General features: G+C 40.5%; 1 protein-coding gene across 2 annotated transcripts in view; it reads right to left on the reverse strand.

Annotated features, from left to right (window-relative positions):
• The window catches only part of myo1d (myosin 1D), a 180,584-nt gene that overhangs the window by 46,200 nt on the left and 121,677 nt on the right, over window positions 1–12,707 (reverse strand). For both annotated transcript variants that reach the window (XM_034055719.3, XM_059006770.1), the window contains exon 22: window positions 5,066–5,220. In XM_034055719.3, the coding sequence (XP_033911610.3) occupies window positions 5,066–5,220 (155 nt within the window). The remainder of the gene's footprint in view (window positions 1–5,065; window positions 5,221–12,707) is intronic.

Raw genomic sequence — 12,707 nt, forward strand, 5'->3', positions numbered from 1 at the left:
AAGAAAATCTCTGGCCCTGCTCCAACTCCTGAGCCACAATTTCCTGAGCAGAATAAACTGTGCCATGCACAATCACATGCACAGGAAGGAAGGAATAAACTGTGCCATGCACAATCACACGTACAGGAAGGAAGGAATAAGCTGTGCCATGCACATTCTCACGCACAGGAAGGAAGGAAGGAATAAGCTGTGCCATGGACAATCTGGTTTGCAGCACTATTATTGTGCTGCCTTCAGACACTATGTTTTTTTTGCTTTGTTTTTAGTAATTATTTCGATATTGAAACGACCTCTGAAGTTGAACTTTCTTCAAAATGATTCCCTATAGAATGAAGGCAAACAGTAGCACGTGTAATGTAAGTGAGCTCTCACAGGAGCAACTGAGTGGGAGACACATGCTGCATCCAGTTCCAGGACAGTACTTGTAAATGAGTGAACAAAGAGGCACCAGCTAGCAGTTATAACAAGAGGTGCAATCAGCAACCCATTTCCTAATACCAGACAGGTAATAACCAACAATAGTCAATGCACTGAGAACACTATCATTCAAAAGCAATACAAGGACCACCAGGGAGATTAACTGATCAATGAATGTTTATGATGTTCAAAAAAATAAAAGCCATCAATAAAATCGATGAATTGTTGCAAAATCTTGAGTCACATATCTCAATATAGGACATAGGGATCTATTCCATTGACAGGGGCAAGAATGAAAGTGGAGTGTCGGAACAAGCTCTCAAACCAATTGAAGACCTCATCTTTAAACAATATTCAATTTTTTTATTTATGACATCTAGCTGGGTGTCATTCCTTGGGGAATAAGTCCACACCATACTGAATATAATAATGGGGAGGAGTGTCTCTGCTACTGCAGCAGAGGCTGCTCTGGGCTACATAGGCACAGCATCTTCATTGGTTCATGTTGTGCATGTTAATGCTATAGCCTGCAGCTAAATATAGAACCTGCATGCGTGTCTGTCAGCTTTACTTAAATATTTCACTGCACTCTGCATTCCCCAAGCACGGAGGAAGCACAAAGAAGAACTGTATCTTCTACAATATTGTTTGGTACATAGTATGCAGTTCTATGGAAACCACACCTGTATAATCCACCCTTACTAACCATTGTCCAAAAAAATAAACTCTTATTATCAACACATAGGGACCATACAGGCGTGTAATAAAAATATATCTGGCATTTTTTGATAAATGAGTAAATCACAAATGCCAGCTTATCTAAATGATCTGCTAAATATTTCAAAATATTTGCAAAAACTACTGCGTTCTCTTGATCAACAGCAATGCATTGGGTAGGACTGACTAGGTAATGGCACAGTTAGAGTTTTGTATCGCCAATAAGTTTGTTTGGTTGGAGAATACAGACAGCAGAATAATCAGAATCTTCCAACGATTGGCTGCTACAAGCTGGGATAGTCATGTGACCTGTAGGAATGGTCCAATTGAAGGTTTCCATGCTTAGGCAACCACTAAGGGGAGCTACTATTGAATCCATCTTCACCAGATGTCAATAACTGGTACATTTTTAACATCAAAAGGACTGTGTGACCGTTTCCCTAAAATATGCTAGTGCCCCAGTTATAGTTCTGCAGTGGACGTTTGCACGACTTTATGGAACTGTACAGCTGATTGTGATGACTGCAGCACTGTCTAGAATATATCAACTACTCCTGTTTCAGGAATACACAACATGATTTTACACTTGACTGAAGTGGTATTTTTGTACAAAATGTCTATACCAGGGCTGGCCAAATGCGGTAAAATTCATGTTTAAAATACTTAATGAGCAGAACACAAGTCAGTCAGTTAAATAAACATTTTTTTTTTCATAGTGAAATCCTTCCTTTTTCTTTTTTTTTTTGTATGGCTCTGGTGACAGGAATGGCTGGGCGGTGACGTCACGACAGAAGCAGGATGGAAACTGACACCAGGCGCTGCAGTTTTCAAATAATAAAGACGCGCGGCTGCGCTGTTTTATTAAGCAAAAATAACAAAGATAAATAAAAAGTTTAAACAGAAAAACTGTGCTCGCAGAGCGAAATAAAAAAGGTAAACAAAACAAATCAGGAACACAACAACAACACAGGTCAGGCTGAGCTGCAGCCTTCACTGATCCTGTATCTTTTTAGTCTCGTTTTTCTCTCCTCGCTCTCTTCACTCTTGCTCCTCATACACCCACCCCGAGTGCACAGAGCTGCCAGTTTATAGAACGTGGCCGAGGGGTTTAACTAGCTGGCAATTATTCTATTACCCATCGGCCACAATATGCACGTGTTTTCTAAATACTGAGTGGATGCGGCTTCCCATCCACGCTACTAAATAATAACAAACAAAAGGCTACGCCGTCACTTTTATGAACAAAACAATAACAAAATACGCGGCTCGGGAAACAAGCACTCCACTAATCCACAGTGCCTCGCTGCAGACCGATCACAGCTTGAAAACTGGGGTGAAAAAAAAGCATGGCTAAAATTACCCTTTAATCACTATTGAAACAGTTGTCTGTCGATAAACAAGCTCAGAGATAGTTTTATTCAAATTCATAAAGTAGGCATTAGTTTCAGTTGTTTTACAGGGACTGTACTTTTACTTGTGATTCATAAGAGCAAAAGAAAATGTATTGACAGTTCCTAGTAGCTTATTGATCTCAATACTTAAATGGATACCAGTGATTCAGTATCAACAACATGACTAGGTAACCTATTCCATATCCTCACCACTCTGTGTGAAAAAAGTCTAATTTCTAACTGTGCACTCTGGTCCTGGTTTCTGTACTACACTTAAAAGTATGAGTTTGGGTTAACTATGTCCTTTTAAGATTTTAAAGATTTCAATCAAGTCCTCTATAAATCTTCTTTGTTCTAGACTACATTGGTTCAGTTGTTTCAACCTATCTACAGCTATGGCCAAAAGTGTTGCATCACCTTATAGAACTAACACATTTTAGTTCATAATACCTGCTGAATAAATGTTACATTTCTAAATCTAACATGAAATACTGCACTACTACTATGACTTCCATAGATTTTTGCAACATCATTTTGTAGTTTCTTTGATTACATGATGTAGTTTCTTTGATTACATGATTCATAGCTAATTCCTAAAGCAGGAGACACCTGCACTACAGTTAAATGCACAAAGAATCAAACCCTTTTGTATTTTATTCTTTCGAACTGGAAAACAAATATGAAGCATTTATATGCCAAACTCAGTCAGGTTCGAGGAAATACATTCTTCTGAGCATGTGTGCACTTGAATAAAATTAAATCCTCAATCCAATTCAATTCTAGTTTACGTGCAGGATATTTAGACGATTCATTCCTCAAATAGGTAGCCTAAATCAGATTAGATTGATTAGATAAATTCTATCAGATATCAGAATTCTAGTCAGGAGAATGTATTTTGGAATAAGTGCTTAGTCCCCTGTTGCACCTCAGAGGTCCTGCTTTAATATGCAGATTAATCACAACACAGACCCTGTGGTGTTGAGGCACTCTGCAGACCTCCTGACACCATTCACTTCCCCACACAGACACAACAGGCAAATCCAATGTACAGCTGGGACACCCTGAGCTGGGACCACTTTCAGCTCTGATGTACTTTTCATTCTATTGAGGAATCAATAGGGCACGCTGCTGGCGGTTTTAGTATTTTGTAAATGTTTTTCTTGATTTATTTTCACTCACCGAGTAGCTGTGAAACAAGGACCATGGGTCACAAATGGAGATTAGATAAAGGGGCATTCAGAACAGAAAATAGGAGGCACTTTTTTTACACAGAGAAATGTCTGGAACCAACTCCCTAGTAATGTTGTTGAAGCTGACACCCAGGGATCCTTCAAGAAGCTGCTTGATGAGATTCTGGGATCAATGAGCTACTAACAACCAAACAAGCAAGATGGGCAGGAATGGCATCCTCTCGTTTGTAAACTTTCTATGTTCTTATGTTCTTATACGTTTAAACCTGGAAGTAATTCATGTTTCGCTTGTTGACAACGCATTTCTCAACAATGACAGGAGTTAAAATGAGACATTAGAAAATTCTGGACTATTAGTGAGTACCATAATGAATTAAATGCTATGCATTATATTGTTTACCTAGTTTATGTACAGGTAAATCTGTGTCTAATGGCATTAGGGGCTTAAACACTGTTGTTTTGCTTGATGCATAGAACCAACATTGACAACTGTTTTGCCATTGCCAGTAATGCTGTGGTCTGTTTGTGGTTGTGCAAAGGTTTCTTCAGGGTAATGGACTGGTATTATAATGGTACCCTAATAGAATTGAACAGCCAGTGTCAGCTCCCGTGTCACTGCTCTGTGTTATATCAGCAGAACGGCTTGAGGGCTCCACACATTCACCTCGGTTCTCTCCAGAGAAACTGGCTGCTGCCCTGACCGTTTTACTTTAAAAACCTATAAACAAGACTTTCACACATGCTCAGGTACCACTACATGCACAGGTAAACAAGTAAGTATGCCATCCAGATATACACATTTTAAATCACAGTTGGAGAATAAGTTTTATGATATGTTATAGAATATGTAAAAATATGATGGACAGACTTCTATTCCCAGATTCTTATACTTTGAATATATTTGTGCTAAAGATTAGTGGCATACAATATATGGACATATTAGCACATCCAGTATATTTCTGACTATGGAAACAAACATTGAAAATTAGATTGTTTATTTTTTGTGGATTTCATAACAAACTATTACATCCATGAGTCATGGGTGAACCATGGATAAAATGACAATAGACGCTGCTTGACCTTGACAATGTGGATTACGTTCTGTTGTGTAATACACGGGAGGGCTTTCTGTTACACCCTGGCGACTCTAGAATTCTAAAAAATACAAAGAAAAACACCTAAAAAATAAATAAACCCATAACAAGTATATCATCATTGTAAGATTTTTTTTTTTTCTTCTTGCCTTATTTTTAATCACGCATGGTCTGCCAGCGAGATGAATCTAAACCTGGACTCTTAGCAGTGTTTGAAGGGTTGAGGCAATGATCTCTGTAACACAGCAGTGTGTACCTCTTGAAATGGCTGGCCAGGACTCCCACCAGTTCTCCGACGCGGCTCTCACTAGGGGGCACCATGCCTTGCAGGCAGGCAATAAGGTCACGACTGTCCTTGGTGTGGAACGCCACAAGCTGGTCCTTCCCTGGGGACACACTCACTCCGGTCACCTGCACAGAGAGAGAGGTAGGGTGTTAAAGTGATTGTAGGAAAAGTAATTCCATGAACTTACCCTCCATGTCTATCCATGTAGGTCTCAAATGTGCAGTTTCAGCAATTAAGCATTTTAATTTTAAAACATGACACTAAATACATCTTTGTTCACAAGACTTGCTTTCAGATTGTCTCATTGCACCTAATCAAATTGCCCCCATCCCTCCAGGGCCTTATTTCCTGTCAGTACCCAACCAGCTGCTTACCCTAAGGGCTGACATGCTCTGCAGCCAGTAAGATGCACTGACCTTGAAGACACTGCTGGGTAATATGACCTTGGCAGTAACGCAGTAAAGCAGTAACAGAGTTCCTAGAATGCAAAACAAGCAAACTGATAACTTCTTTCTTTAACCTAGTACAGTACCATATATCTTTCAAAAATGCACATTTGAGACTTATGTAGTGAATGAAAGTGCATGACAGATAAGAGTTATTATATTTTGTTAGCTGCAACAATTTTATTCAAACTCAACACGCTGAACCATGATCACTGCATATGCCTTCCCTTCAAGCCAAATGAGTGGTCAATTGTAGAAATGTGTGTCACTTTTGAGACACACTTGATATATTTATATATTTACAACCAAAAATTCCTTTTTGAAAACCTATGTATACGTAATTAACAAGGTATGCAAATAAACTCCCTTGGCACTGAGAGAAATATATAGAGAGAGAGAGCGAGAGAGAGAGAGAGCGAGAGAGAGAGAGAGAGAGAGAGTAAAAGAGAAACAGAAGGTGACAAAGGAGATGTGATTTCCATTACATGAGAGTAGATGTTAAAACTTCATGCTGATTTGAACCACCAACTAAGACATAGCTTTACAGTAAACTAATGTGATCCATCTGCATCTCCATCCATTTGCTTTTCTTTCCATTTGATGATGCAGATATCCTTCTGCCTGGTGTTGATGGCTGAAGTGTAATGCTGGCTCCAGGGTTCAGCTTATTTTGCCTCCCCAGCGCATCAGCACACACAGCGGCTGCGATGCCGGCTCCAGGGATCAACCACAGTGTGGTACATCTCTGGGGTCTTCAAGTGGGCACCTTCCGTCCTCTGTGTTTCATCGACTAGCCCACGACACCTCAAGCGGGCTCGACAGTGATTCTGGCATCTCAGCATCACCCCCCTCCATCCACCATTCAACTCAGTCCAGCTTACTTACCCGTACATCAGTGTTGCTTTCTTTCTTTTGTGCATGAGATCCCCAGCCAGAATCTTTCTGTCTCAACCACAGCCAGTTGCTGCTCCTTTCTGCTGCTTCAGATAAGTTCTTCACTGTGCGATGCAACTCTTGGCCACTGAACCTGACATCTCTGAGAAACCGGGTTGTAGAGTGTGCCAAAAAATCTTCGACAACCCACCTCCACTGGGTAAACCGGGACTCTCCATCCTCACTGTTCCACTTCAGCAGCTAATTGAGCATACTGAAGTTTCTTCCTCTCATACGACTCATCTACAGCATCCTCCCATGGCACTGTTAACTCTACAAGGTGAACAAGGCGTGCTGATCCAGACCACAAGACAATGTCTGGTCGAAGGTTAGTGGTGGCAATCTCAACATCTGCCAGCATTTTCCAGTCTCTAGCAGCTTCCGGTTGTCCTGGGTGAGGCTTGGTTTTAACACCTTTTCTTGGCGGTTGCTCTCCTGGGCAGAGGAGTGTAATGTTTTGATGGAATTGATGGCAACTTATTGGTCATGTTACGCTTGTCTTCCAATGCCAAGGCCAAACATCGCAGCACCTGGTCATGGCGCCAAGTAAACCGTCCTTGGCTAAGACCCACCTTATATCCTGTCAAAATGTGCCTTAATGTTGCAGGTGATGAACACAAAGGACATGAGGGATCCTCACCTACCCAGAGATTTAGGTTCTGTGGTGATGGGAGATCATCATACGTTGATCTGATGAGGAAACTGATCCTGTTCTGTTCCATTGTCCATAGGTCTTGCCAGCCGATCTTACGTTGTTCCACACTCTACAATCTCATCCACTCTCCCTGTTTGGCCTGGGAAACGGCCTTTAGGCACCTCATCCTCTCCTCCAGCTTTTGCACCTTGTTGACTACCAGCTTCCTCCGTTGATCTGGGGTTGCCTTGTGCCATGTAGGAGGAGCTGAACTGAGACCAAGAACCCCTTCCATGCTCAACTTGCCCCATAATATCACCGATTCGAAGGGCAGCCTTTGCATCTTCCACGGCTTTCTTTGCCGCCCACTTTCTTCCAGTTTTCAACACAGGTGCTGCCTTTGTCGCGTGAATCTACTAATGTAATTTCCAGTCGGACCTTGGCGCACTTAAACTCCTCGGTTAGAGCGGAGACTGGTAGCTGCAGTATTCCTTTACCATAAAGTGGAACTCCCAACCATTTCCTGACGTATGAACTGATTAAAGCTTCCAGTTTCTCAACTGTTGTCAAAGAAACCTCGTACACAGTCAGTGGCCACAGCAGCCTGGGCAGTAGACCAAATTGAAAGCACCAGAGTTTCAGTTTGCCTGGTAAAGCGCTGCTGTCTATGCTCTTCAACCCTTCCACTGCTTGTTGTATAACTTCTCCCACATGAATTGTGTCCTTTAGATCCCCGTCGTACCATCTCCCAAGACTTTTCACTGGCTTCTCAGACACTGTTGGTATTGCCTAACCATTAATGCTGGACCTTTTATCTACTACTTTACCTTTAATTATAGACATGCTCCTTGATTTAGTGGGCTTGAATTGCATTCGTGCCCATTCGATGTTATTGGTTAATTTGCCCAATAACGGATCAGTGCAGGCTACTGCTGTAGTCATGGTTGTCATGTCATCCATGTATGCTCGAATTGGTGGTAGTCGCATTCCAGAAGCCAAGCGCTCTCCTCCCACTAACCATTTTGATGCCCTAATAATTATTTCCATTGCCATGGTAAAAGCCAGTGGAGAAATGGTGCATCCTGCCGTTTTACCAACTTCTAGGCATTGCCATGTAGTGCTGAATTCTAAAGTTGAAAAACAAAATTGCAAATCTCCAAGTAGGCTTTCACTAAATTTGTTATTGTCATTGGTACACTGAAAAAAACAAATGCTGCCCAAAGAAGTTCATGTGGCACTGAACCATATGCATAAGCCAAATCCAGGAATGTTCCATGGAGCTCCTTCCTCTCCTTTTTAGCTGATTGAATTTGTTACCAGATCACACTGATGTGTTCTAAGCATCCTGGAAAACCTGGAATGCCAGCTTTTTGTACTGAAGTGTCAATGAAGCAGTTCTTTAATAGGTAAGTTGACAATCTCTGAGCAATAATGCTGAAGAAAATCTTGCCTTCTACGTTTAATAGGGAAATAGGGCGAAACTGACTGATGCTTGTAGAATCTTTTTCTTTTGGTATAAAGACTCCACCTGCTCGGCGTCATGCTCTTGGTACAACCTGTTTTTCCCATGCCACCTTCATCAATTTCCACAGGATTCGTAGAACTACAGAAGCACTTTTGTATACTCTGTACGGAACTCCATTAGGCCCTGGAGATGATGACGCCCTTGCTTTTTTCACAGCTTGCTCTACTTCTTTCCACTTAGGTGCACAGTCCTCCATTTGGTATTCTGGTGGATTGATAGGTGGGATGTCTGAAGGAACTGACATAGGCTCCTGCCTTTTTGAATCTGTATGTGTTTCCTCCAAATATCTCTCCAGCTCAAACTTAGATGATTTTAGTTTGTGCCATTTTTCTCACTGATGAATAACTTCTACAAATTTGAATGGATCTTTATAAAAGTTAGATCTTACATGCTCCTTTTGCGCAATGTTGCAAGCTCATCTTTTATGACCCTTTGTAACAGATTGAGTCCCTCCTTCTGACTTTGTTCTGCTCTTCTCCGTTGCTTCCTCAGCTGCCTCCTTTCTCTAACTAAGCGTTCAATCTCTTGCTGCCGTCTAGACTTTCCAGGATTTTCCAGTTTGTACTTTTCCTTCCTTTTTTCAACTCCAAACCTCCTCTTGCTTCCATAAGAACATAAGAACGTTTACAAACGAGAGGAGGCCATTTAGCCCATCTTGCTCATTTGGTTGTTAGCAGCTTATTGATCCCAGAATCTCATCAAGCAGCTTCTTGAAGGATCCCAGGGTGTCAGCTTCAACAACATTACTGGGGAGTTGGTTCCAGACCCTCACAATTCTCTGTGTAAAAAAGTGCCTCCTATTTTCTGTTCTGAATGCCCCTTTATCTAATCTCCATTTGTGACCCCTGGTCCTTGTTTCTTTTTTCAGGTCGGAAAAGTCCCCTGGGTCGACATTGTCAATACCTTTGAATCCTTGAGTCAGATCACCGTGTAGTCTTCTCTGTTCAACTCAGACATTTAACCCCCTCTTTGAATGATCTCTTGCTGTTATAATATTGGAATAACATTTTGGAATTGGTTTTAGACCCCTTAGCAATGTTCATTTCTATCTCTTGCTTGGCCTTTCTAACTTCCTTTTTGACTTGCGTTTGCAGTTCTAAGTACTCTTTCTGTGTATTTTGTTTTTGGTCCCTTTTAACAGCTCTGTAAAAGTGCCTTTTTTCACTGAATATTTTTTAAAATTGACCTATTAAACCATTTTGGCCATTTTGTTTTAGATTTAGATTTGTCTACTTTTGGGATGTAATTGTTTTGCGCCTCTAGTACTACATTTTTTTAAAACAAGCCATCCTTTTTCTGTGGATGTTTTCTCTATTTTACTCCAATCTACTTCTGTTAGATTGGAGTAAAATGCGTAGATAATGTCCCCAAATTTATCCTGTTTCTTTTCAATTGTTCCACTTAACCTTTCCAATGCAAAACAGAGATCCGTGTTTACTGTGTCCCACGCAGTTTTCTCACAAGCTCTTGGCCATTCAACTCCAGGCTTGTGCCCGTTGAGGTTCTTTTCTCTCTTATGCTGGTTCGTCTGACCGGGTTCGCAAGGATCATTAGGTTCATCACTAGTTGTATCCATGCAAGTCCTCCTCACGTCTATGACAGGGGTGCTGATATCCTGCAAACTGTGTTTTGCTTCCTGTCGCTGGATTTCATTCGACTGACTTGACTGACTTTGTAAGAAGTACTGATCAATGCAAGACACTTGTCCCTTCTCCCTCAAGCATTTCATTCTCCCTTGATGAATCTTCAGACCCCTGACTGTTGTCGCCTTGCTCCAGCCACAGAAAAAAGATGAGACATAAAGAGGGAGGCGCACAGACAGATGGAATAGGGGCTATTCAATCAGTTTAAACAGTGGGCAAATAAAAATAACAGCATTGTTGAAATCATTCCAAAGGGTACCTTTGCACAAAGTTATGAAAATCAAACATATATAAGTGCATGCAAGTCTACTTAATGTACAGTATTTCTGTCTTTAAAAACACGTAGAGAGGGCCTTATTTTAGGGATTTTAATGACAGCAGCATTTAGATCCACCACTGTTCAAACAGACCCCTTTCTGGCTGTCTGTATACACAAAGACAGAGAAGCATGTCAGTGACATCCATATATCCCTCACTACACTAAATGCCTCTATATATCCCAAACTATGCTAAAGAATGTCGTAACACATCATTATATTGAAAAACAGGTTCTAGATGTATGTAAAATGTAAGTGTGACAGACAGACACCCCCATGTAACCCCAGATTCCGCTAATGTTTTTAGCTAATGAAGATCTGTAGATAAGACAGAGAAAGAGACATTGCTAAAGAAGACTGTCAACTCGTGTCCGTTATATTTAGATGTTGGAAGACAGACAGCTATAAATACAGAGATGGATAGATGAATGGATAAATAATGGCATATAGATAGAACGGGGGCAATAAAATCAATGCTTTCTCTAAGGGCTAATTTATTAAGAATCAGGACGAAAGGCCACACAGCAGTGCTCTTGCGAGGGCAGTTGAGTTCACTTAGCCATGACTGCAGGCTCAGCGACCCTGCAGGGGGGTGGGGTCGTGTTTGACACCACACTTGTCTCATTAGTTACAAACAGGTCGATGGACAGTAATGGCTGCTGTGTTTTTATGCTGACTCTCTCACTGCAGACCTAGTGCAGCCGGGTGTGCTTTCACTAACACGCCTCAGTACATTGCAGTGCTGCAGGCTGGCTCAAGGACATCCCCTCTGGCCTCTGATCTGAGGTGCTTAACGACAGGGCCGTCATGTGAAATTTCTCATTTTCTCTTTTAAAATACAAATAGACAATAGGTTGCCAGTAATGTATTTTAAATAGTAAAGAGTAAATACTATTTGTATTTTGTTTTAAACAGTTGACACCGTTGTGGTATAACCGTTTTTTTCTCTCCGTAATAATGAACTGTAAAGGTCAGCACTGCCTCAATCAACAAGTATGTCAGTAACATACACCCCCACCACGGCTCTAAAGAATAATGAAAGAATGAAGTCTTTGCATTTAAAGAGGTTATTTTTTTTTTACACTGATTTACAGGAGGTTACTGTTCTATGATTTCAATTAAAAAAAAAAAAGGCTCAGTTTCGGAGAGAGGTGGTCAGCGCTCCAGATATGGTTTTGGGTCTGGGAGTAACTTACCCTCTAATTTTAACACTGAGAGAGTAAAATCTATTTTTCAGAGGGTAAAATGCAACATTACCTTGAAGTCATGAGTAATCTTGATAAATACTGTACAATCTTTAATGGTAATGGGGTAAGCATTAAAAAAGAGCCTTCCATTTTAAAAGCCTTCCATTTTCACGGCACTGTTACTTTGAACTATTGTACAGCCACGCTTGTATTCCACAAGGTTCTTTATCTGCTCAGCGCATTTTTTTCAAGGCATCACACTGACTGCAAATTAATTACATTATTTATATTTTAACATTAAATTCTTAAACTCAGTGAACATGTTAAAACTTCAATATAAAGCCATACAGATAAATAAGGAAACACATACTTAAGTTATAAAACAGCAGTTTGTTTAATATTATAGACATCTTTTTTTAGCGGTTGCCTCTGACAATGGTTCCTGTTGGATTTGTAACTGGACTGGGGGTGTTTACGCTTCAACCTGTGTAGCTTTGAATTTTTATTATTCTTACTGTGATTGGCTAAAAAGACAACAGGTCTAGCTACAGATTGGATAATGTTTATTAGGTTGGTTTTTCTTGTTTAGTTTCCTAATAACTGAAGACATTGTATTCTGCGAGATGTAATTGTTAGTGGAAGTTTTAGGGGAGGCAGACAAGCTATGCAGCAAAATTGCTATGCATATTTTTACGCATTCAATTTAGATTTAGTGTGTATTTTGGATTTTTTAATGTGTAAAAACAGCAGGTACGCAGCTTATCTGGACCGCTGGAGGTGGTAATAGAATTTATCTGCTAATGAGGAGTGTGTCATTTTGGACTTGTACTTTAAAATCAATGGAACCACATGGACTTAATGAAACATTAGATCTCCATATCTCTAAAAATGTAATTAAAAAAAATAATAATAAATTGATAATTAATC

Source organism: Acipenser ruthenus, chromosome 33, assembly GCF_902713425.1.
Source record: "Acipenser ruthenus chromosome 33, fAciRut3.2 maternal haplotype, whole genome shotgun sequence".
NCBI lineage: Eukaryota > Metazoa > Chordata > Actinopteri > Acipenseriformes > Acipenseridae > Acipenser > Acipenser ruthenus.